This window comes from Pelmatolapia mariae, linkage group LG23 (genome assembly GCF_036321145.2).
Source record: "Pelmatolapia mariae isolate MD_Pm_ZW linkage group LG23, Pm_UMD_F_2, whole genome shotgun sequence".
In the NCBI taxonomy this organism is placed as follows: Eukaryota; Metazoa; Chordata; class Actinopteri; order Cichliformes; family Cichlidae; genus Pelmatolapia; species Pelmatolapia mariae.
Window position 1 is genome coordinate 37,135,360 of NC_086246.1, and position 25,315 is coordinate 37,160,674.

General features: G+C 38.7%; 1 protein-coding gene across 3 annotated transcripts in view; it reads left to right on the forward strand.

Moving 5' to 3' along the window:
* The first annotated feature begins 2,999 nt into the window (after window positions 1-2,999).
* ryk (receptor like tyrosine kinase) overlaps window positions 3,000-25,315 on the forward strand; it is a 55,527-nt gene continuing 33,211 nt past the window's right edge. For all 3 annotated transcript variants that reach the window (XM_063466813.1, XM_063466815.1, XM_063466814.1), the window contains exons 1-4: window positions 3,000-3,646; window positions 24,423-24,544; window positions 24,634-24,733; window positions 24,881-25,012. In XM_063466813.1, coding sequence (XP_063322883.1) covers window positions 3,439-3,646; window positions 24,423-24,544; window positions 24,634-24,733; window positions 24,881-25,012 — 562 coding nt within the window. In that variant the 5' untranslated portion in view covers window positions 3,000-3,438. The remainder of the gene's footprint in view (window positions 3,647-24,422; window positions 24,545-24,633; window positions 24,734-24,880; window positions 25,013-25,315) is intronic.

The window sequence follows — 25,315 nt, forward strand, 5'->3', positions numbered from 1 at the left end:
TTCCTGGTGTGTGTGTGTATGTTGCAGTTCTTGCCATCATTTGTCACACTGTGTTGAATCTATCGTGTCTTGACAGCATCAAAAACTGTACTAAAAGTATTTTATTAACAGATTAAAGGAGAGCGGTTGTACTCATTTTTAGCTCCATTATACTGTTTTTGGAATCTATTACAGTAGCTTAGCACAATTTAGCATTAGTTCATGGCTCACAATAATCCTTATCTTAAACTGGGTCTTGGTGCAGTGCCTCAGTTCGCCCTCTGTCTGAAACAAGCTGGTTTGGCTCATGTCTTTGAATGTGTTGCCCCTCATAAATGGTTTGAATAGCAGGTAGGTGGAGTTGTGTGCCACAGATGACCATATTAGGGACATCCTGTTTCACTGATAGGCATCATGCAAAGCCAGAGTAGGAAAAAAATGTCCATAGGCTATGTGCAAAAGAGAGATGTGACCACCTTGGCATCTATATATTGAAGACTCAGATTTTTAGGCATGACTATATTTGTGTTTGTCTGTTTGTTTTGTGCTTTTTTAGAGCTATAATTTACCATATTTGGAGATTGCTAAGCTATCAGCTAACACTGACAACTTAGTTTATTAGTACTTTTGTGTGGTGCTAATAAAGTGGCATTTATAAATTGTACAGCGGCTCACAGAAATGGAGATATTTTCTGATTAATGCCAAACCAACATCCAAATAAACATCGTGGAATTTCACTCTTTAAACACAGACCGCTTGAATGGTGTGCACTTTACAGCAAGCCAGATGAATGCATTAAAACTGCTACAAAATACACCAACAGCTCAAACACGGTTAAGTGCTACAGTTTAATGATACTGCTTGGTAAAGGTGAAGCCTAAGAGACAGACCAGTAATTATCCGCTTGTTATAAAGGAGGAAATTAACTACAGAGCTCAAAATCTTTACCAGGCTGTAAAAGTATTGTTTATATAGCTGAAATTGGCTATTTTAACATGAGAATCTGTGGAAACTGACTCACTTTTGGAGCCAGCCTTTAAGAATCTGAGCAACTGCAGTTTTTGGTTCACTGAGACTAACTCTGCAATCTGAAGCTTGAGTTTTGGGCTCCCAACCTCACTCCCTGGCTACTTTTAATATGAGCATCCACCTGTGTTACAGTATAAGTTTGACAGAAAATAAGGAAAAGCAGAATAGGTTCATTTTAAGAAGAGAAAACACCCATAACTTTGTTTACTCTGTTAATGGAGACATTTTTTTAAAAGTTTACTACTGAACGTCACTACTCTTCTCTTTGTTCCTGTGTGTGTCTTGTTTATTGAGTTACTGAAGCATGCAAAAGTGGGCGGAGATGCAAAATTAAAGACTCCAAATCCAAACTTTAGCTTTAATCATTAAATTAGGCCAATTTGGGACATACTTCATGAAAGAAAACAGAGCATGGGCATGCCTTGGGTTTTGTTAATCAGTCACCCTAGTCAGAAAGGAGACTGCTCTATCAGAACCATCACCACATAACAAAAGCTTCCTCGCTGCTGTAATTTGTCTGCCTAACGCCCTGTAGTCATGAGTCTCTAGCTCTGCCAAAGTGACTCTTCTAAGCCTCAGGCTATATACAGACAGGGGTCAAATTAAAGGCAAATGTAAACTAAATAAAGAAGAAAATAAGAAAGATGATGAAGGGCCACTGATCGATGAGAAAATAATATGAATCATATTTACCAGAATTCAAACCAGCTGGAGGCAGATGAAATATTAATTTGCCATATTAGACCCACTTGTTTACTGCCTTAAAGAAAAGCCTCACACCAGAGCCACTAGGGTATTGTTTATATTACAGTGGAACAGCAGATAAGGACACTGCAGTGAGTGTCACAACAACTGGATGTTCTCAAGTAAAGGACATGCCCTCCATGCCAAAAGTCCAAAGCTGAACAGACAGTGAAGCAAGAAATTTCAAAGAAAGCTTCCACTGAAACTGAGAAGCTGTGCCATCCAGATCATTTAAGGATTTTGAAAAACTTCATGAGGACCTTAAGTTGTTTCATCAGTATATCTTTGAACTGTTATACAGAACATGTAAACAACAAAGTTGTTTCTCCCCTTCACATCTGCTGGACTCAGAGACCAGTGTTGCTAATCCAGGAAACCTTGTTTCAGTGAAAATGAGCTATCTTGTGTTGGGTTATATGACTGGAAAGAGGTGTTGTTGGTGCTCTGATAATGTTTTTAAATCATTGATTTCATGAGATCAAATATGTGAATTTCTTTGTGAACTTAAACCTAAAAAATAATGTCATTCCTTTATTAAACAATTATTTTTTTCAGTTTTTCTCCTAAATATATCTGTTTTTAATATTTTGTTCCTTTTTTCTTTTATTTCCCTTTTATTATCTAGTAGATTTATTTTTAAACTGCCATTTTTACTAAAAGAATTTAAAATTTGTCTTCACAATTTATTTAATTTTTAAAAATAAATATGTCTGGGGTTTTTTAATCACACAGTTTCAACTTTTTCCTCTTCAGTTTGCCTTTTCATAAATATTACATTTTGTCTCATAAAATTTCCATTTTTCTCATAAATTTAAATAATTTATATCAATCTGGAACTTTTTGCCATACATTTTTGTCTTTTGTCATTATAGCTTTTTCTTATGTTTTTTTGTTTGTAATTTGCAATCCTTTTCTTTTAAATTTAACTGGTGTTTTTTCTTTTTTCATAGACTTTACAATTTTTTTCTTGTAAATTTCCCACCTAAATCACCGACCCAACAGAAAACAACATTTTTTTAAACTCTAACATGCCATCTAGATAAAGTCGGTCTTTTTTCCACTTTATGCATTCTTTATATCTTTATTTGAGGCATGCGTATCTTTTAATGTAGAAATTATACTAATAATAAATAAATGACATTAACTTGTTTCGTTATTGTCCGCTGGCTGTAATATTCCCGACGGCACGTGAAGGCAGCAGAAGCCAGAGCGCTGCGCGCCCCCGTTGCCCCCCTTCCTGCCCGGAGTGAAAACTGAGAGGAAAAAGCGTCGGGAGCAGAGACCATGGAGGGGGAAAGCTGGATGTATTAGCTAGTTTGCTGCTTAGGGCACTTTTTACTCTTCTTTCGCTTCTACCCACAGAAATCAAAGCGTCTCAATGTGGCGATATCCGGTGTGTATTTTACGTGGCTCGTAAATCTCCTGAACAGTCAAACAATCAACTGCGAGTCGGACCGCGGACGGTTAGCACAGCCTGACTGAAAGTTAGCCCGCTCCGGCTAACTTAGCCCGCTCCAGCTACCGCGAAAGGACAAAAAAACCACTAAAAACACGATAGTGAGTAAGAGTGTCGGGGCTTGAAGTAACTCGTAATGTTGCCTCCCGGGATTAATTTCAGATACGGATGAGAAAGAAATTCTCTGGGAACAGCGAGAGCAACAGCGAGCCAGACAACCACCGTCGTTATGCTGGGGTTGATCCGCGGCTCCGGCAGCCCGTCCGAGTCCCGAGTGTGGCCGCACTCGGTGCTCTGGAGGCTGGGGGGCTTCTTCTTCCTGCTGCTGCTGGAAGGGGCCGGCTGCCTGGCCAGCCCGGGCAGCCCTGTAGGCGTCAACAACAACAACCCCGGAGTCAACATCTACATGAGTGTGGAGGAGGTGAAGAACCTCCTGGGTAAGGAGGCCTGTATAGTAATCCAGCTGTGTTCAAACTTTGCAATCTGTCCACTTGTGTATGTGTTTGTGTGCCCCTCACATCTGTAAATTTAGCTTTAAAACTTGGACGAACTCCACCGAACTGTTACAGCTAATTGTGCAGGTACATTATATCAATCATTTACAGCTGTGATTCTTTTCTATTATTTTATTCTAGTGTTTCCTCTGTATTTGTAAAAGTAAAAAAAAAAATCTCATAAATTCTCACTTTTTTCTGGCAAATTTGTGAATTTTCTCTTCTAATTGTGTTAGTTTTTCATAAAATAATATTTTTTCTTGTAAAATTGCCCCCTTTCCCGTATATTTCACCGTTTTTGTCTTTTGAAATTGCCTTTTTAATCCTAAATTTGCCAGTTTTTGTCTATTTGATTCGTCAATTAGTTTGTGGGGGTAAATGTTTCAGTTTTTCGCGTCAATTTGCTTTTTTTATTTTTCTTTTTTTTGGGGTGTATTTTCCCCCAAAAATTTCCCTCGTGAATCAGACGTTTTCTTTTACTTTTCTCCTTTTTATGTCGTATTTTTGCACATTTATTGTCTAATTAATTTATCAGTTTTTCTAGGAAATATAGGAGTTTAAAAGTATTTTAAGTTTATCACTTATATTCTTGTAAATTGGCAAGTTTTGTCTTAATTTAAGACTTTTTTTTTTTAAGATTTTTTTTGTCTAATTGCTAATTTATCCTTGAATTTTTTGTTCTATTTGGTAAATTTGCAAGTTATTTCTTGAATATTTATTTGAATTTTTCTTCATGAATTTATTAGTTGAGTGCCAGTGTCACTGATGAGGCATCAGTACTGTACATGTGCGGGTCAAAAGTAACCTTTACATGTTTCTGATATGTTGCGATATAATTGGTCGTTTTTTTTTTGTTTTTTTTTTTGTTTTTTGTTGTTGTTGTGGTTGGTCAGTTTATAAGGTTGTGTCTCATGATTGTTATGATGTTGCGGATTAGGATTAAATGTACAGTGGCATTAGAACATCAGCAGAATGAAGTGCTGGTTGTTATCTCATGACTGTGCTGCTGTTGGTGCAAGCCATCAGTGTTATGTTAGTCTAACACTGTCTAAATGTTTAAAATCTTAGTGCCAAGGTGAAGCCAGCCTGTGAATCGGTCCTAAGTTGTTAATGGAGGGTTTGCTTTAGAAGTGTTGAACGTGCACTTTGAAACCAGCCATTTACCATGTGCACAGGCTAATGAAGGGGTAGAAGTGTTTGTATGTAATGTCCCTGTGGAGGGAGGAATCTCGTGTTGCAGCTCCTGCTAACTGACGTCTTCCTTTCGATAAACGAGTCATCTTATAGTGGCATCAGCAGAATTGCGTTGTTTCTGTTGGGGAATCTTTTGGGAAGTACCTCCAGCTGCATCCAGCTTTTTTTAACAGGACCGTGTGCTGGTAAACCTCCCTGTGTATGGGCGTAATTTATAGTAGGGACTTTTGGGATGTAGTGTTAAATCATTTGTTTGAGAATGACAGGCACTGTTGTTTGATTAGTTATTGAACAAGTGGTTATTTTGTGAGGTTACATGTATTTACCGCATCACCAGGGATTAGCAGATTTAAAAACAAAAAAAAATTACAGTACCCTTAAGATATTTAAGGAAGTTAAATAGGGTTTGATGGGGAAAAATACCCATTTAGTTTTCCTTTTCCATAGTTTTTGAGCCCTTAAGTCTTCATAAGTACAGGAGATAGTCACATGAAGTCGTCAGGGCTGTTCTTCTACATCACTATGTGAATGTCTCCTGTACTTTGAATCTACAGGGGCTCCGAAAGGCTGAAGTAGTAATGTAAATTTAAAAAAAAAAAAAAAACTTGTAATTTTGACCTTGATGTACTTGGAGGCTTTGTAACACATGAATTCAAATATTCATAATATCATGGTAAAAGTTTCCGTGTGTAAATTTAATATCCTAAACTTAATGTTCAAAAAATATTTGCTGATTTCGAGGGGTCAGGTAGGGACTTTTTCCAGATTTAATTTTATATGGAGTGACTGTGCCATGTATAATTGCAGGAAATGTAAGGAGAATTTCCTAAATTTTCAAAGAAAGGACTGTAGTCTCTCTGCCAAAATTATGCCCCCACCATTTCCCAAATTAAGCCCTTGTGTCCTCATGCCACATACATTCAGTATTTCATTGCCTGCAGCCTTGACTAGTTAACTGCCCCAGCACCAATGTACCACCCTTTGTGCTTTCTCTCTCCTCTCTGACTGGTGTTGGATCGTTGGCTGACTCTGTCCCTTTGGGTTCCCCTTGTTCTCCATCACGTTACAGTTAATCTTCTGCTGCCAGACCAGGGCCTCTCTCGCGGTTAGCCTGAAACCTCATCTGGTTGTACGGCGAAATCTCTTAATGTTTGACAACTATGTCTGCGGCGCTAAAAGTATGTGTGGACAGAATCTTCCATGATGCAACAGTAACTGCAGGAATTAAACTTGCTTGAGAGTTGAGTTGCCCGGTGTCAGCATCGTAATGTAGACAGCCTGCCGGAGAGTCTGACTGCAGAGTTTACTTTTGGTTTTAATCAGGTCTCTGTATTTTGTATGATGTCAAACACATTTATGAAAGCAGATTCATAACATGCATTTACAAAAAAAATGTAATTTCATAGGTCATAGTGGGGATAATTCAGTTTCTGCAGTTTTTCAAGACTTCGATAATTCTATCGGGCATTGTCAGCGCTAAGTTGCACTCCTTAAGGTAACACTATCCACCTACCCATAATGCACATTTTGGGGAGTTTCTTTCCTACTTCCAAGCATGATGTTGGGCTTTACCAGCAGGAGAGCCTCAGCCATATTTACTCATGAGTTGTTTAGCATTCTGACCAAAAGTTGCTGCATTTCAGCCAAAAAGCTAAAGGTTTATTCAGTCATAACATAATCCCCTCTTTTTACTTTTCAGCTGTGTCATCATGAGGAAAGCCAGTGACTATGCTGTGTCTAAATGTGACATAGTAAAAGTGCAGGTTATTGTGTCTTTAATAGGTTAGTTTGAATCTGAACTGACATTGAAACACAAGTCACAAACCACTTGACCAGCAACTGTCATTTTATGCAAGGTACAGTCGGCTCTAGGGCTGTTCGATATAACGATATATATCGGATGACGATATAAAAACGTCTATCGTTTCATTTTACGCTATCGTTTGTTTCGTGGTGTCGCAAAATAAACTGTTTACGGCAATATTTTTTCATCATTTTGATGGTCACTGTAGTGGCTATATTAATTTCTTTAAGTTCTCTCTTTCTCTTATATTTAATATAACCACACTACAGACAGACAAGCACTTGTTTTTATGCGTTGTCGTTAGCAACAACGACAGTAAAACCACGGTGTGTCCGCTTGTTTATTTTCCACATAAACCTTTCACAATAAAGCTCAAGATCCTGTTGAGACTTTTCAAAATAAACTGAATCACGTGAAAGATGTAGAGTATTTACGGATGAGAAGCAAAAAAGAGCCGTCAGGTGCTAAAAAAATAAACCTTAGACTCAAACGTTAGAACAGACTTTTCCCCGCAGCACGCTGTGTAATAAATACTCACAAAGAAAACGGCGGCCGTTACAACTTACGTCTAAAAATGTATAGTTTCATGCATCAGTTAAAACACTCGACTCTAGGTCCATGACGCCCAGCTGGAAACACTTCACGCAAGTCGAGCTGCCCAAGATTCACAGAATTTACAGAAAATGTTGCATTTTTGTGATTTATATCGTTATCAGACGATAGATGTCTTAATATCGGGATATGAGATTTTGGTCATATGAGCCGACTAGGGCTGTGCGATGTGTTTTATTATTCATTGTTGAATAGAGCTGCCACAAACGATTATTTTGATAGCCGACTTGTCACCGATTATTTTTGCGATTAGTCGACTAATTAGATCATGCATCCATTGGATGTAAAACATACAGCTCTTATATAACTATCATTAGCTTACAGCTTGAAGTGTTTAAGGTATGTGCTAACTAAAAATAACAAGATGATAGTTAATTAAACTTTTAATGAAATTTGCAGATTGTCTCGGTGGACTTTAATAAACTCGGCCATCTGTTCTTTCTATGTAAAATATAACAGGACACTGGAGTAAATTCTCTACCATTTCACACTTCTGTTTAATCAGTTCTCTGCTTGATGTTTATTCAGCTGTGTAAAAACTAACTTTAATCTCAGCCAAACCAATTTACTGAGGAACAAATAAAACACTGAAAAAAGCCAAACAATAACATTTTTAAATTATCTGAGTGATTTATATATCATGTTTAATCTGAGTAGCGAAAGACCGCGGGGGGTTTGAAAATGATTTGCCGGGAGTTCGCTGTTCTCGCCGGCTCTAGTGAGCCTTTAACTCCGGCTAGCTATCGAGCTGGTGAGTAACAGACGTCTCCGAAAACATCGTTTCATTTTACGCTATCGTTTGTTTCGTGGTGTCGCAAAATAAACTGTTTACGGCAATATTTTTTCATCGTTTTGATGGTCACTGTAGTGGCTATATTAATTTCTTAAAGTTCTCTCTTTCTCTTATATTTAATATAACCACACTACTAATGGACAAGCGCCTGTGGTGTTTTTTGTATGCGTTGTGGTTAGCAACAACGACGGTAACACCATCGCGTGTCCGCTTGTTTATGTTTCACATAAACCTTTCACAATAAAGCTCAAGATCCTGTTGAGACTTTTCAAAATAAACTGAATCACGTGAAAGAGCAGATTATTTACGGAGAAGTAAAAAAAGAGCCGCCAGGTGCTAAAAAATAAACCTTAGACTCAAACGTGAGAACAGGCTTTTCCTCGCAGCACGCTGTGTAATAAATACTCACAAAGAAAACGGCGGCTGTTACAACATATGTCTAAAATGTATAGTTTCATGCATCTGTTAAAACACATGACGCGCAGCTGGGAACACTTCCCGCAAGTCGAGCTGCCCGAGATTCACAGAATTTACAGAAAATGTTACATTTTTGTGATTTATATCGTTATATCGGACGATAGAATTCTTATATCGGGATATGAGATTTTGGTCATATCGCACAGCCCTATGTGATGTCTTGATAAACCGAGCAGATATTTGAAGTTTACACAGTTACATTCTCGCCTGAAAATATGTTAAAAGTTTATTTTGTGACCCTGAAAGAGTAATAAGAGTAATATTAACTGGAATTGGCTGGGCTGCGCTATGAATTCTTGGATAGGTTGGGCCACGAAGGACACACCCGACCCATCCTTCAAATCTGGGGAAATGAAGGACGCATTTTTTGGCCGCGTTTGGGGGAGTGTTTGAATTTGGACAGGCTTCGCCGCGTAGCTGTAACGTAATTGGCCTACAAATGCGGCCTCCGAAGGATGCGGCTGCTAAATTTGGACACAGCTATGAAACCGGACACTGCTTCTTCTTCTTCGGGGTTTAACGGCAGCTGGCATCCCTGGACATGCAGTGCTGCCATCTTCTGTTTCAGTCCGTTATTACATTCTTAAATCCTACTACTTATTCCTGCGTCTTTCGGGATCTTACAAAGCTTCAAACAACGCGTCAACTATTAAATTAGTCGTCGACGATTTTAATATTCGACGTAATCGTGACTAGTCGACCAATCGTGGCAGCCCTATTGTTGAATCAGTGCTGTCCCCTTATTCACTGTAAGAGAGCTTTGAGAGCAAGCTATTGCATAAATAAGACTATCTACAACACTCAAGTTGAGTGGAAACAGTGCAGCTTTTACATTTTAGTTAACACCATATGGAAAGACCTTTGAAACCCCCAAATTGGGGGTATTCAGAAGTGCACTTTACCAGCCTTGTGTGCTGGGACACGTCCATGACTTCCTGTCAGCTAGAGGGGGCTTTAATCTCCTAAAATTGTTTTCACTACCACAACAGGAAAAGCTTGTATTTAATATAAAATAAAGCTCTGAACTTGAGGTATGTGCTTGGCCATGTAATTAAAGCGTTATTCACACAGCCACTCTGTGTACAGTTACACTGTTACCTAGCCTGTGAGTCAGCACAAAAGACCCTTTTCTTGGGAATCTTTGGGACAGATCAGAGTAGGAAAAGCAGGTGTAAGTAATAAAATTGGCTGCCCTGTTTTTCAGCATTGCTGCAGGTTGTTGCATTATTTCAACAAACAGCAGAGGGCAACTCCTTAACCTCCTAAGACCCGAACTCTTCCACGGCATGCATTTTTAATTTCTCTTTGATATTTGGGCTGATTGGGGCCCAATGAATGTAAAAACGAAGAATTACCAGATTTTTTTTTTTTACCTTATTTTTGTTTTTATGAAAAATCAGAGCCACATATGAGGATATTCGTTTAACATTTTGATAGAACAGTATCAGTATAATGTCCTCATAAGTGGATATCAAGCCCTTGTAGAGCAAAATTGAGTATTTTGGTCTAAATAACCCAAAATGTGATGTCCACATATGTGGACGCCAGGTCCTAGGAGGTTAAGTTTCAAGAACACTTTGAGTTGTATAGAAATCTATGGGAAAATAGACTCTCTTGCTTCATGACATCAGTAAACACATTCCTGGTGAGTTTATTGCCTAATTGGCTAGCTTCAAGTCTTACTTGTGGGAAGGCTGATTGGTATTTGTGGCCATTGAACCAAGTGAACTGTAGGCTGAGGGAGCAGAATTTAGACATTTTTGGGACACCCTGCATTTAACATCACTTAGGCAGGTAAATGATCAAGGATGTAGTTGTGTGTCATCTGCATAACAGATGACACAAGTTATCATTGCTTAACTTCACACTCTGCTTCTAAATATGTTTCTATTGCAGGTCTGTCTTAGTCACAAATGTAGGTGACACATTTGCATTTACATTACGAGAATGTTGCGGTACAGAGCCATGTATTAAATGAAGCATCAAAGCAAAGAATTTGTCAGATTTTTATCATTTAATTATTCAACTTACTTGATGAATCATTGCTGCCCTAAAGTTGACCTTGAAGGGCTTGGCTAATGTAAACCATATTTTAATGTTATGTTAACATGAACCCAGTCTACACCCCCCAACAAAGTTTTATCAGAATTTATTCAAAATGTTTCGAGCTATCAGTAGCAGACACTACCAAAATCATTAACTTTTTGGTAAAGGTAATAAAAGTGGACCAAATATAGAGCCTTGAGGAGCACCGCAATTAGAAATGGAGAGCAGAGGAGCGTGGATACCACAGAAAAGTTTCCATTAGAGAGGTGAAGATAGAGAGTAGAGCCCAGCATTATAGATTGTGTACGAGAATAGAGTGTTTGACTGTGTCAGAGGCAGCATTGAAAAAGCATTGAGAAGTTGTTGTTATAATAAAATGTAATATAACCCTTTAGTGTTGGAGTGGTGTGTGCGCTTAAAGCGGATGGACTGTCTGTTTTATTCTGATAACTCTACCAAACAGTCTGTCTCTCAGGGGCCAGGTAAAGAAACGGAAAACTCTCTGCTTGTGGATGACAGACACAGCATCCCTGATTGATTTTGCATATGATAAATGAGTAGAGAACTGTCTGCCTCAAGAATCCACATGCATTCCTACCCTCAGCTCCCATATCAGCTCTTTCTCCAGGCCCACATCCTTGGTCTGAATTGTGTTGCAGCTGTGCAGCTCAGATTAAATTACTGAAGCAGTGCTCGAGCCCCAGGATCAGTTTAAAAGACTAGCCAACTCTTTTTACAAAACATTACACTCCTCCTGATATGAAGGAGTGCAATGAAGTTCCATGAAGGTTGAACCCATAGTTTGTTAATCACATCTGTAAGAAATTACATTTAAGTAGGGAAAGAGTTGGGTCAGTTAAGTAACAGCAGATCTTATTCAGAGGAAGAGGAAAGAGGGGAGTGTCTGTTAATCAAGTTATTCTGTTGTCCATAAAACATCAAAAACGAAAACAGGCCATCACTTTCTTACATCAAATGTAAGGATGGGAATCAAGAAATACTTCCATTTGGAATTCTAAGCTAAACATTTATACTTTAAGGCAAAACTTTACTGCTAAAACTTTAACTCACCACTACTTACCAAATGTGAATGTTTACTATAACAGCCTGTTAGATCTTCCGTTTTAGAGGCTTTTCAGAAACCTCTTAAAACCACCGTGACCGTTATTGTTCGTTTAGTTTTCACACAGACGCTGCATCACATTGGCCACCTTGGACTGCATTCATGCGGCCCGTGACCCGAGCTGTGACACTGGTTTTACAGGCCTCAATGGCTTTCTTTGTGTCTTTCTCTCTTTCCTGTCATGTTGACCGTCCATGCGATTATTTAAAACATGAAGCAAAAATAAGTTTTCTGTACATTCATTTACTGTCACCTATAATAACAACCTCACTGAGCCTATTTTTCCAGGGTACGATCCCCAGTGGGTTAAATCTGTAACACAGAATATTTTTCTTGGTGGAAAAGCTGCATACAACATCCTTGTTGTCTAATCTTTGCTCTGTATTAGTGCAATGCTTTTCCAGAGCTCTACAAGCCAAGCAAAACCATAGCTTCCTCAGACCCCAGCTAAAAATTAGAATTGTGCAGACAAAATAAGCTGTTTTCCTATTAAAATTGTTTTGAAATACTTTTTATACTTTTGGGTAAAATGAAATATCGCAATAGAATATGGGTAAAATGTGCATGCACAGTGCCTTTGTTTTCATATGCACATGGTGGAAAAAGCATGGCGGTGACGGAGAATGAGAAGGGCGAAAGCGGATTGTTGAATGAAACAGATGAACCAGAATTGGTTTGTAAAAATGCTGCAACTTCAGTGGTGTGGAACTGGTTTGACTTTCGTCCATCAGATACACACCAAAGCACAATTTTTGGTAGAGCATGCAAGCGGGCCGTTGTTATTACCGCGTTTTTTTTGGAAAATAAGGCACACTTAAAATCAATCCTTTGATTTTCGGAAAAATTGACAGTGCCCCTCAAATCAAACCGATTTTATGTGGTACACGGTGCTCAAAAATCTGTCAAAAAATGTTTGAGTACGACTTTGGTAAGCTACGGAGCTGCACCGCTTGATGGATTGTCAGAGCATTACGGCTACCGTAGTCAGGAGCCTCGCGGAGTAATACGTACTGTGCTTCAACGTAATATTACCGTATTGTGTGTGTATAACCTCTTTTTAAGTTTTGTGGCTATTATACATGGTTATGCTGAGGATATGTTGGCCAATTTCCACTGGAAGTGCCTTTTGGTTAAACTGTCAGCAAGGAATTTGCATTTGCACTGTTAAATGTTTATATAGCTTTAATGCACATAAAAAACAGCTGCTTGTTTAAGTGAAAATACATTGATGGGGTTTTTTTGCACTAATAAAGTTGTAGAGTTTTGTCTTGCGTCAGTTATATCGTCAGTTGTATCGTTATCGCATATTTTCAAATATATATTGTGATAAATATTTTTGGCCATATTGCCCTGCCCTACTTTTGGGAATGGGAATTACGTTTAATGCATCTAAATTTGTTGAGAGAGTGAGTCAGTTTCGTAAAGGAAATCCAACAGAAAGCATCATAGTGCTACCAGAATAGTTTTATTAATAATAATAATGGATTGCATTTATGTAGCGCTTTTCGAGACCCTCAAAGCGCTTTACAATTCCACTATTCATTCACTCTCACATTTACACACTGGTGGAGACCGCAGAGGATGAACTGTCAATCCTATCAAGGAATATTTTCAAATGTGACTCATTCAAAGATAGTCTTAGACTACAAGAATCTAAGAGCAGCTGAGAGAGACAAATAATTTTATTTTAGTAGTCTAACATTAAACATATAAAGCTGGAAATGAGCATAATAGGTTTCCTTCAAAATATATAGATCCTTTCCTTTGCATGTCGTTGTTCCTTCCAAGGGGAAAATTTCTAGCTGTGTGGTCATGTTTTTCAGTCTCCCAGTCAGGTGTGTAGGTCAGAGTTGAGTGTAAATCCTCCAAAAATGACAAATAAAGCCAGATCTTTTTCAACATGCAAGCTAAGGAGTAAAACTCTACGTCCAGGTCGGGTAACAGGCTTTCCTCCCCTCCTCCAAAGACCTGAAAGACAAAGCCCGGGCTTTGAAAAAGAGCCTGTGAACAGTGAGGAGTGATTGGCAGCAGTATTCATTTCCTTCATGCCACTCTCCAAAGATCCCGTGGCTGAATAGAGGAGCCCCTGCCTTCACATCTTTTTGTCTGAAAATCTCTGCACTCAGAAGAAGTTCTGCAAGGCATCAACACGTTTTAGAAGATGGTTGCCCTCCTGTTGAAATCGGAAGTATACTGTCATGTTTTCTTTCAGTATTGTAGGTTTATTTAATTTGACTTGAGAAATATTAGGAGCAGGAGAAGCTTAAATGAGATGGAGCCTTTTCATCTTTGTGCTGTCCTAAAATAGGTGATATGCTGTGTTAGGGGAATGCACCTCCCTACGTCTGACCTCGTGCTCACAACCCAGCCTTTCAAAGGCTGCTGTACAGTCATGACCAAAAGTTTTGCCAGTGGCCTCACTGCTAAAACTAAAGTTTTATTTATTTGCCAATAAGTTTTTTGATATGTGTGAAATCCTTTTGATTGTTGTTCAATAAATCACAGAAACATGTAAAAACAAACTTTGTGCCACTGCCAAAACCTTTGGCCACAACTGCACACACAAAGCCAAATATAGATGAGTAGGTGTGAGATGAGAGACCTCTTAAATGACCCTTTATTCAGGATGAAATGAAACAGCTGATCATTTTCTCAGTAAACTGGTTGATATTTGTTGAGTAAATGAATTAGTCCCTTTTGAGCAATAAGTAACCATGAATGAGGAGCCTTTTAATAGGACAGTCTTCCTCAGATTCCTCTCCCTGCCTTCATTCGCGTCTGCCCTCGGGCTGCTCCAAGGAAGAAAAGAAAGAAACTGATGTACAGCCTCTTTGAAGTGAGTGAAAGAAAGCCACAAAGATGGTGACTTAATGCGAGTTTTTCTTCTGGCTTTAAGGAACCCTGAAGTTCATCTAGTGCTGTTGTTTGCAGGCCATCTGTAAAAGCTCAGCGGTGCTCTTCGTTCAGGAAGTTCGGTCATGCTAAATTCACATCATTAAGGGGGATTCAGTTTTTTATTCCTTAACTTGGATGCTAAAACTCCTTTTTAGTTACTGGATGTAAAGAAACTTCTAAAAGTGGTTTTCTGCAGAGAAAAGCGACTAAAATGTTTCCAGGGAAAGAGATGATGATGTGTTTTCAAGAAAGAAGATTGATCGCAGTTTAGTTCAGTTTTAACACACGTTTACAGAAAATATGCAAAAGAAAGTGTAAAGTAATGTTTCCGTGAGCGTGAATGTTAGACGTTGGGCATTATGTAGCTGGTCTCACAGCAGAAACGGTAATGAAAACAGTTTCTTTATGTTCATCGGAAACTTCGGAGACTTTGAAACTAAAGTATTTCAGCTGGAAATGTATTTAGTCTACAGGAACACATCACTGTGGTATTGTGATCATGGCCATGAATCATTATATATGAGACCAGACAGATAAAAATCTCCTTCAAGGAAACAAAAATAAAGTTGGGAAATTTGTCTAAAGAAACGAGAATTAGGGGTTAGACTTTAACTGTTTCATGAACTGCTGTGAGATGTGTTGGACTATGAGATTAAAAGTTTGTGAAGTTGTTTAATAAGCGTGTTATTTTCTTCTATAAGATGACATGATGCTATTAAGAAAAAGTGCCAGTTAGGCTGAATAATGATGACAGAAAACAAAATAATCAGAAGAGAAAAAAATAAAACAAAATTTAAAAAAAAATGTCTTGATGTAGGGCTGTGCGATATGACCAAAATCTCATATCCCGATATAAGAATTCTATCGTCCGATAACGATATAAATCACAAAAATGTAACATTTTCTGTAAATTCTGTGAATCTCGGGCAGCTCGACTTGCGGGAAGTGTTCCCAGCCGGGTGTCATGTAGCTGGAGTCGAGTGTTTTAACAGATGCATGAAACTATACATTTTTAGACATAAGTTGTAACGGCCGCCGTTTTCTTTGTATTTATTACACAGCGTGCTGCGGGGAAAAGCCTGTTCTAACGTTTGAGTCTAAGGTTTATTTTTTAGCACCTGGCGGCTCTTGTTTTGCTTCTCATCCGTAAATAATCTGCTCTTTCACGTGATTCAGTTTATTTTGAAAAGTCTCAACAGGATCTTGAGCTTTATTGTGAAAGGTTTATGTGGAACATAAACAAGCGGACACGCGATGGTGTTACCGTCGTTGTTGCTAACCATAACGCATAAAAACAGGCGCTTGTCCGTTAGTAGTGTGGTTATATTAAATATAAGAGAAAGAGAGAGCTTTAAGAAATTAATATAGCCACTACAGTGACCATCAAAACGATGAAAAAATATTACCGTAAACAGTTTATTTTGCGACACCACGAAACAAACGATAGCGTAAAATGAAACGATAGACGTTTTTATATCGTCATCCGATATATATCGTTATATCGAACAACCCTATCTTAATGTATTCATTTGGACGATTTCCTTTCTTATAAATCAAGCCCATAAATCAAATCCCGTTACAGCAATACACTGTAAGAGCTGAGATGACTAACATCTTCGTGGAGGAAGTAAAAACCACAAGGTTGGTGTATTTTGAACCAATGGAATGATCATCAGTTGAATTCAGCTGCTTTTGTCTCTGGATCAGCAGTTTGGTGTCTGTTTCAGCTTTCTTTCACTGCATGCTGTGCACGTCTCCTGAGGCACGAGACCGCTGTCGCCTGGTGTTCCTTTTTTTGCCCCCAGCAGGCATCACACGGTGGATGCAGACCACCAGGGACAAGCGGTTACTAGAAAAAATAAAAAAAGATGCCCAGTGTGGAGGTCTTTGGTTGCTCTGACGTTTGTCTTGGTTTTCAGTAATCTGACCCATAAACAGGACTGACTTCACAGCGCTGTTGTAAAGTCTCATCCTGCCCTTCTGCTTGATCTGCATATATTTCCGGATAGAGTGTAGCCTGCAGAAAAAGCTGTTTTTAATTTTATTTATTTATTTATTTTACAGTGACATAGAGACCCTGATTTAAAAACTAGAAAATTGCAAGCTTCCTAGCTGCTTCACAGGCCTAACAAATGTGTCACTCGCACAGCCCAGGAACTGGACTTGTCTTCATTTTCCTGTTCTTGTATTTTCCATAGTACGTATGTGCTCCTAGCGTTATCTTTCCAGTCATCTCCTGAGACTGTAAACGACTCTGTCCCAGCCTGGCCTACATTTGATGTACTTAAGCTCCCCACCCCTCAGACCCCTGTGCCGCAGCTCTTTTATGGGACAAACTGGATAGAACGAACTTGATTGCCTGTTGAATCTAACTGTGAGCTAGATGGCATGTCAGGTGACTGCCCGTGGAGAATTGGTAGCTCCGCGCCTCATATTAGAGCCAATGTTATCAAAGCAAAAAAGCTGGTTATTTGTTTGTTTGATCCAAGCTAAAATTAAACCCTGTCCTACATTACAATTATATATGTATTTTTCAGCTAGAAAATAATTTAATAATCTCTTTTTTGGGGGTGGGGAGACTTTTGATGTGGCGTATACTGATTTAAAAAAACACCAACTGATCCATAGTGTGTTCTCATGCAGGTTATTATTAAATCCTACAAAGCTGTAATGGCGTGATGTCTAAAACATTTGAAGACAATGGAATTTTACATATTAAAACACTACAAGAAAGCTGTCATTTAGAACTCTTCTTTTAATGATTTATAATATGTGTGTGATGTTAAAATGTGGAGTCATGATTATCCGGTTCTTTTAATATTTGTTCTTGCATACTATTTTTCTGCGCTAATGTGCTTTTTTTGGGGTCTAGGCAAATTACTACACAAACATATTCACATCATTCAGTTGGAGGGGATTTCTACACTTACTCTTATTTTAGATGTTACTGCAACAGGCTTCCTGTACCTGCAGCAAAATACCTTATTCAGACATTATTACCAGTGGAATAGATTTGAAGATTTTGCAGTTGCTTATTGCAACTTCTGGGATATATGCTGCTTTAACTTGAACCTCAACTCAGCTAGCTTAACTTTATTTCCAGTCACACTTGAAAATCAGGCCTTTTCGGTGAGTAGCTCCGCTGCAGCTCTGATGTCTTTACCCCCCGCCTCCTTCCTGTGTCTGTGGATTTGTTTAGAGTTTCCAGTTGATAGGGTTTCATGTGTGCCCTCATTTTCTCCTTCCTTGGCTTGTGTGGCCACTATCTTTCCAGAGAGAGGCTGTAAGGAGTGTTTATCTCCTGAGCACTCAGGGATGGAGGCTTTGGGAGGTACAAGAGGGTCTTTGTTATATCTGCCCTGGACTTTGCCACCTGGCCATTACCACCTTTTGTTCTCCTTTTTCAAAGTCTGCAATGTGATCCACAGCTCACAGAGAAGTGTTGACTTAAAATGTACTGACACTCTGCTAAGCTGAATTTCATATTACTGGCTTATTGATGTGTTTTATAACTGTGTAGATACGGGTGTATGAAATGAAATGGTTTCACTTTTGATATGAAGGTTTCAAAAATGTTTCTTTCAGCACATTATTCATTATTATGGGGTATTTTATTATTTTTTTCCGCCCTTTGTCATTAATTACCCTGTTCCAGTGGAAAAGCTCCCTACTGCAGTAGCTTTGCATGAAACAAAGTTGCTTTGCATGATTCACAGTTCATAATTACATTAGGAAATATTCCAAAAGACTCTTGAAACAAAAACATTGAGGGGAGGTCCAATTTATTGATTCCATTTAGTGGAGGTGAGACGTAGCAGACGCTGATTGGCTACAGACTCGTTTTTGAAAATGGACATTACATTAGTTTTTGGCACTTTTGGCACTTCAGTTATTCAGGTCTGAACCACTAAGAAAAATGTAGGAAGAGGGATGAGAGTGAGTAAGCCCCTCTCCTCTGTCATGGTTAGAATCAGGGTTGTTGTGCCCTTAAGGAAAGTCCTCATATTGTGGTGAACAGCAGAGGACTGATTGTACTGAACTGCTCTGAGGTGTAGTGTGTCAGTGTGGTGCTCTGTGTGGTTTTATACATCATCTCATGTGGCTTTTATAGGGATTTTAACATATGTATGTTCTTTCTTTTTACATTACTAGTGTCAGACTAGGACGGCATCCTCAAATGTTCACCAAATCTTTATTCTGAACAGCTTCTTCATGCTATTCATTTCTGTGGTGCATCTCGTTTCTCCTAGATATATAAATCATGCATACTGTATGTTTTTTACTGACTCAGAATGGACCTTTGTTACATTGCATCAGTCAGAACTTCATTGGTGTGGTCAGAAAAATCATTCCATACTATTCACTAAGATGAGATATACTTGAGATCTATCCCAGAAGTTGGGAAATTCCTGTTATAGCAGGCAAAACATTAAACACTACATATAGAAAACTACATACCAGCTTAAATAGAGTAGAGAAATGGCTGACTAAGTACTTTTTTTCCAGTTAACTAGAAGAATTAAGTACAAAAATCAAGTACAAAAGAAAAGCATTTAGAAACTTGAGTATAATACAAGTGAAAGCCTAAAATTAAAATACAAATACAATAAAATTATATATAAAATAGGGCTGTGCGATATGACCAAAATCTCATATCCCGATATTAAGACATCTATCGTCGATATAACGATATAAATTACAAAAATGTAACATTTCCTGTAAATTCTGTGAATCTCGGGCATCTCAACTTGCGTGAAGTGTTTCCAGCTGGGCGTCGTGTACCTGGAGTCGAGTGTTTTAACTGATGCATGGAACTATACATTTTTAGACGTAAGTTGTAACGGCCGCCGTTTTCTTTGTGAGTGTTTATTACACAGCGTGCTGCGGAGAAAAGCCTGTTCTAACGTTTGAGTCTATGGTTTATTTTTTAGCACCTGGCGGCTCTTTTTTGCTTCTCATCCGTTAATACTCTGCATCTTTCACGTGACTCGTTTTATTTTGAAAAGCCTCAACAGGATCTTGAGCTTTATTGTGAAAGGTTTATGTGGAAAATAAACAAGCGGACACGCCGTGGTTTTACCGTCGTTGTTGCTAACGAAAACGCATAAAAAACAAGCGCTTGTCCGTCCGTAGTGTGGTTATATTAAATATAAGAGAAAGAGAGAACTTTAAGAAATTAATATAGCCACTACAGTGACCATCAAAATGATGAAAAAATATTGCCGTAAACAGTTTATTTTGCGACACCACGAAACAAACGATAGTGTAAAATGAAACGATAGACGTTTTTCTATCGTCATCCGATATATATCGTTATATCGAACAGCCCTAATATAAAACACTGATTAAGTGTTTCTGTGACTTACTAAAGTAGCATATTTGGATTTTTTTCTTTCAGCTATGCTGTGTTTCATCAAATTCACAGTATTATTGAGGACCAGGAACATGTAGGCTTGGCTCTAAACGTCTGGGATGAGGACTCACTGAAGAACTGGACATCTGTGCTAGTTATACACTTATTCAGGCAACATCTTATCCCGTCTTTCTAAATAAATGACCACACTGAGCTGCACCAATCATGGCCACGTGTGGTGCACAATGAGGCAAACTTTATTTTTCATTAATTATATTTGGCTTAATTTGTAGTTAACCACCACAAACCTCCGTAAATCATTATTATGTAATATTAATTTAAATATTCTCCTCCCAAACTTTGCACTCTGAAAGGGAAACTCCTACAAATAAGGCCAGCTCCTAAAATTCCAGTGTCTGTACATTTTAGTTGCAAATTATTAATAATATGGCTCCTTGGTAAATCCTGACAGTAGCTCTTCAATGCCAGCTGGCCCTAGTGTTGGTGAATCTGGCCTCAGTAGATTCACTGACTGATCATTGGCGAGGCACATGTGTATGTTGGGAGCATTGCTGGTAATTCTTACCCTCCGTCCTTTTGCGAGCCAAATGACTGAAAGTGAATGTATGTTTTTATCTTATGTCACCGATCCACCATGCTACTATCAGGGCTTAGCAAAGAAGCTTTTGTACAAACACGTCAGCTTTGAAAAGCACTTTAAATGATTTGAGCTGAAGCCTTATTCTTGTTATTACTATAACTTTATTATCTTTGGCTAAACTAGTTTTGAATCCATTTTTCCACAGAGCAGGGGCTGTGGATTATTTCCACGGTGTCTTGTAGTGAAGTGGAGGGAATCTCTAGGATGGAAGGAATGTTAGTAAGAAAAGCATCCAGAAAGAGCAAGCCATTACAACGATCAGCTCTGTGAAAGCAGTGTAATGGTTGAATTACTGAGACATAATTTAAGGGATCTGAACTTTAAAAGAATTTCCATACAATAATACTTCATAATAATATGTTTGTACTTGTTCCTTTGTTACTTAGACACTGGTTACCTCACGGATCTCTGCAAGTTGGGTCATGCACTGCTTTTGTGTCGTTTACTTTGCTGCTGTGCCAGTATATTGGTAGTAATTTCATGCATGAACTTTTTTTAATGAATTCTTCAAATACAGTGGTTTTGTCTGTTCATATGGAAGTATTAAATCATCTGCTGTTAGAAGCACTGTTAAGTTTATTGACAGGGGCACTGCATTAATTGTGCATCCTAATCATATGATTATGGAAAAATTAATGTAAGGCTGCAAAAAATAATTCTAGTTTTATATTGCTCAAGTGCTTGGCCTGGTAACTGTGGGTTTCTTTATGGATGGGATAAGAAATGTGGCATCGGTGGTGAAATGCTGACGACAAACTGCTTAAATGCCGCAGTGAAACAGAAAAATTGTGCTGGAAATGCCAGCAACACGCTCTCAAGTGACATGCTGGAGAAGTCTGAGTTAGCATCAGAGCTGGTGGCATCTCTAGTTGTTTGATGTGCAAGGCACACCACTAATCAAAAAGGAGTCCTTTTTACAGACACATCTCCTGGTAATACTGTTTTTCATTCCAGAGAGCTGAGTATAGAAGTCAGGGATTAAAGTGCAGTGAATGGTTCAACTTCCTCCACCTCAGGAACCACTTATTCCCCATCCTCAGTCTGTGTACACTTACAGGCTGCTGCTGCTACCACCGCCTCCAATTCCTGTTTTGAAATTCTGGCATTTTGGGTGGAAAGTGCTGTGAGAAACTTGAGCCACTCTCGTCCTCTTGGAGCCTTTATGCCTGGCTGCATAATTTAATTGGTATAAGAGATGTGTGTGGCCTCATGTTGAGACAAGGGGGGCACACAAAGTTGAGCACGAGTAAGGTAATTATTCCTGTTCAGAGGTGCCAAAAGTACAGACATTCTGTACTCAAGTAGAAGTACAGTTACTAGTGTTTAAAAATACTCCAGTAAAAGTTGAAGTACTGATTCAACTTCTTTACTTAAGTAAAGGTGAAAAAGTACAAAAGTAGTTCATCAAAGAACATCTCTACCACCTATTTTTATGCAAGGCTAACTAAACCTTGTCCCACATTAATGTAATAATGAAATTATATTAGTAGATAGGAATACAAACTTTATGTTAGTCTAAATTTTAATTCTAATAAAGGCACTAAGCTTGAATCAGGTAAGTAGAACATGAGCAGAGGGGAAAAAAAAAGGAAAATAAAAAATAGCTGTATTTTCTGTTGCCTACATTGTAGAGGTTGTCTTTGCCTCTGAACAGGTGGGGGAACCCTAAAATCAGCTGTAGTGGCTCAGAGTGGGAAGAGAATCACAACTTACAATAATTTCTATTGAGAGCTGCAGTAGATTTTCTTAGTGTACAGGCTGTGGTAAGCTGACCTGCTGCTCTTTGTGGGTGTACACAATTGAATTCAACCAGATGTGAGCAGATGTTTCATGAGTTGTCCTGGCTGATTTCCATCTTCTACACTGACAGTATGTTTATGCTGGGGGTCTTTTTCTAGATGGTATAAGGTTCTTATGAGAGTGGATTCCAGTGAATGAATCTCAGCATCACCAGCTTAATTTCAGAATCAGCTCTGCTATACTTAATGTACCTAACTCTGACCATGAAACCACGGACACTGTGCACACACTGTTCTTTAGTTTAAATCCATCACAGTACAGCAAACTAACCTGTTTGCCCTTTAAAAAAAAAAAAAAATCAGTCCCTTTATGCTTGCTAGTCTTCTGTAGGGCTAGCTACGTGCTGAAGTACTGAGATAGCAACTTATGGACACCTGCAGTCGTTCCAGTGTTGTGTCAAAAAAACAACACTGGCCCACTCTAACCTCTGAGTATGACACACGCTTGTGCCTGTTTGATCTAGTTTTAGTCGACATTTCCTGGTGATTAATACACAAAAAGGAGTGCCTTTCATGTGTTACTGTTTAGGCTCAAGTCTGCTTGATGTTGGTGGCCTGCAGTGATGAAATAACTCCCTTCAGTTCCGACAAACCAAAAGTAACAAGCCTGTTTTAAGAATGTAAGAAGTAGAAAGTACAGAAATCCCAAAAAAAAAGTAGTGTGTAAAAGTAAAAAGTTGTCAGAAAAATAAACTCAAGTACAGATACCTGAAAATTCTACAGTAACCGAGTATTTCTGCTTTGTTACTTCCCACCCCTGTTCCTGTTTGGGCTGTGTGCTCGAATCAGCATGCAGTTCTGAAGCTGCTGGAAAAGCAGAAAACTGATTTCTGATTGTGAGCTGGTGCCGATCCAGGTGCAAACTTGGGTCCTGATATGATCAATCAGATCAAAGTTTCAGCCTGTCCCCTCAGAATCAGTTCTTTTTTAAAGCACAACTTTAATTTAAGGAAGTTATGCATGCATTTTACTTTGACGTTATGAAAATGTAAAATTACAATGCAAGCTAGTCGAGACAAATAACATTTACTGTGAACATTCCCTTAGTTTGCCTTTCAGCACACCCCTTTTCTTTCCATGCAAGTCAAATCCCCCTTTTTGATTTAATCATCCAAAGTCTTAGTTTCTGAATTTTACCTTTTCACATGCTAAAAATGTGATCAACAGAAAAAGAGAGAGCAGCTGTCTTGTTCTTTGGACTCGTTAGAAACTTTACGTAACCCTCGTCTCCTCTGTTTTTAATTGAGCCGGTGTAAGAACGCCCTATGACGGGTGCTCTGAGACACCCAGGGGTACTGTGGGAGCCTGGGTGCATTCTTCACTTCTCTTTAAACTAGATATTCACAGACTGATAGACCCTTCTCTGCCAGACAGACTCTTTCAAGGAGTGATAGCACTGCCTTGGGCACTGGTTGGGGGATTTCACCAGCATACATTACAGTTTTTGATGGAGTAAAAAAAGAAAAAGAAAAAAGGCTCCTTTAAAGGCTTGAATTCGTTAAAATAAAAGGGGAAGAAACAGCACAGAGTACCAGCCTGCTGAGCTTTCTGTGAATGGTTGCACAGATTGTGAGTGTCGGGTTTAGTTTCCTAGATTGGAAATTATGCTGATATTTTTGGACACTGTCTGACTTAAACCTTTTGAACTTTTTCACATGACCATTAAGTGTTATTAAGTGCTAACAGCGCAATGCTGTTGCAATGTTTAGTCCATCTCTCTTTACTGAGGAGAAGCCTGCTAGTGCAGCTAGCAGTGTGACTGGATATTTAACCGTATACGAGACTTGCACTGAATGAGGAAATGTGTTGTAAAAGGTCTTTTATGTCCAGTGATCTCAATAATTTCTTCAGAATAGAGGTGTTTGTTAAGTGATGTCAGTCCACAGAGTTTAAGGGCTCAATCATCTCCTGCACTGGATGAGGTTCTCACCGAAGTAAAATCTGTTCCTCCTTCTCACACAGGCCTCGACGCAGAGCTGTACTACGTGCGACACGATGTGGTGAACCATTACGCGCTTTCCTTCAACATGTCTGTGCCCACTGAGACCAACAGCCTCTACTTCACATGGTACTCCAAGACAAAGGTGAGACCGAGCATGTTCTCAGCACACAGGTCATCTGATCACACATGTGAGGGAAATATTAACATTTCTTCTCCGTTCCTCGTTTAAAGGTTGACTACCGGCTTTCATTCAGCGTGGAGAACCCCGTAGCCCTGAACCCGCCATGGTGCAACATCTCCCTTCAGGGGGAAGTGCCCCGTGTTCCCTCTGGTCTGTCAAATATTCACCTTTAGTCATACTACCTTTAATTTTTAAAGAAAAGTTCTGAAAATGCTGAAACTATGATGGAGTTTTTATGTGTGTGTAATATTTATGTTTTTGCGTGCGTGTGTGTGTGTGTGTGTGTTTCCTCCGCAGTCTTCAGAGTGGACATCTTATGTTCGGGCAAAGTAGATGAAGAGGCATTTTTAACAATGCAGCTGAATCTGACCATCCATGCCAACAACTACACAGTGCTCAACTTCAAGAGGAGGAAAATGTGCTATAAGAGTAAGAATCTGTTCATCTAAACAAATGTGAGGTTTAAAAAGTCTGTCAGCTCTGAAAATTTAATGTGAAAAGCTCCTTATGAAAATAAGTTGGATCACAAATGGGTGCAAAGTTTTGAGCCGGCCCATGTACTCAGAGGGCTTGTAACAAGGAAAATATTAATAGTATGAAAATACATTTTTAGCTTTATTAATTATGAAGCTCAAAACACAGTAAGAGCTTTGTAGTGAAATCTGATGACATCTGACAATTTTTAGTAATATTGAAAAGCAAAATTGTAAATTAAATTTTTAAATCTGATTA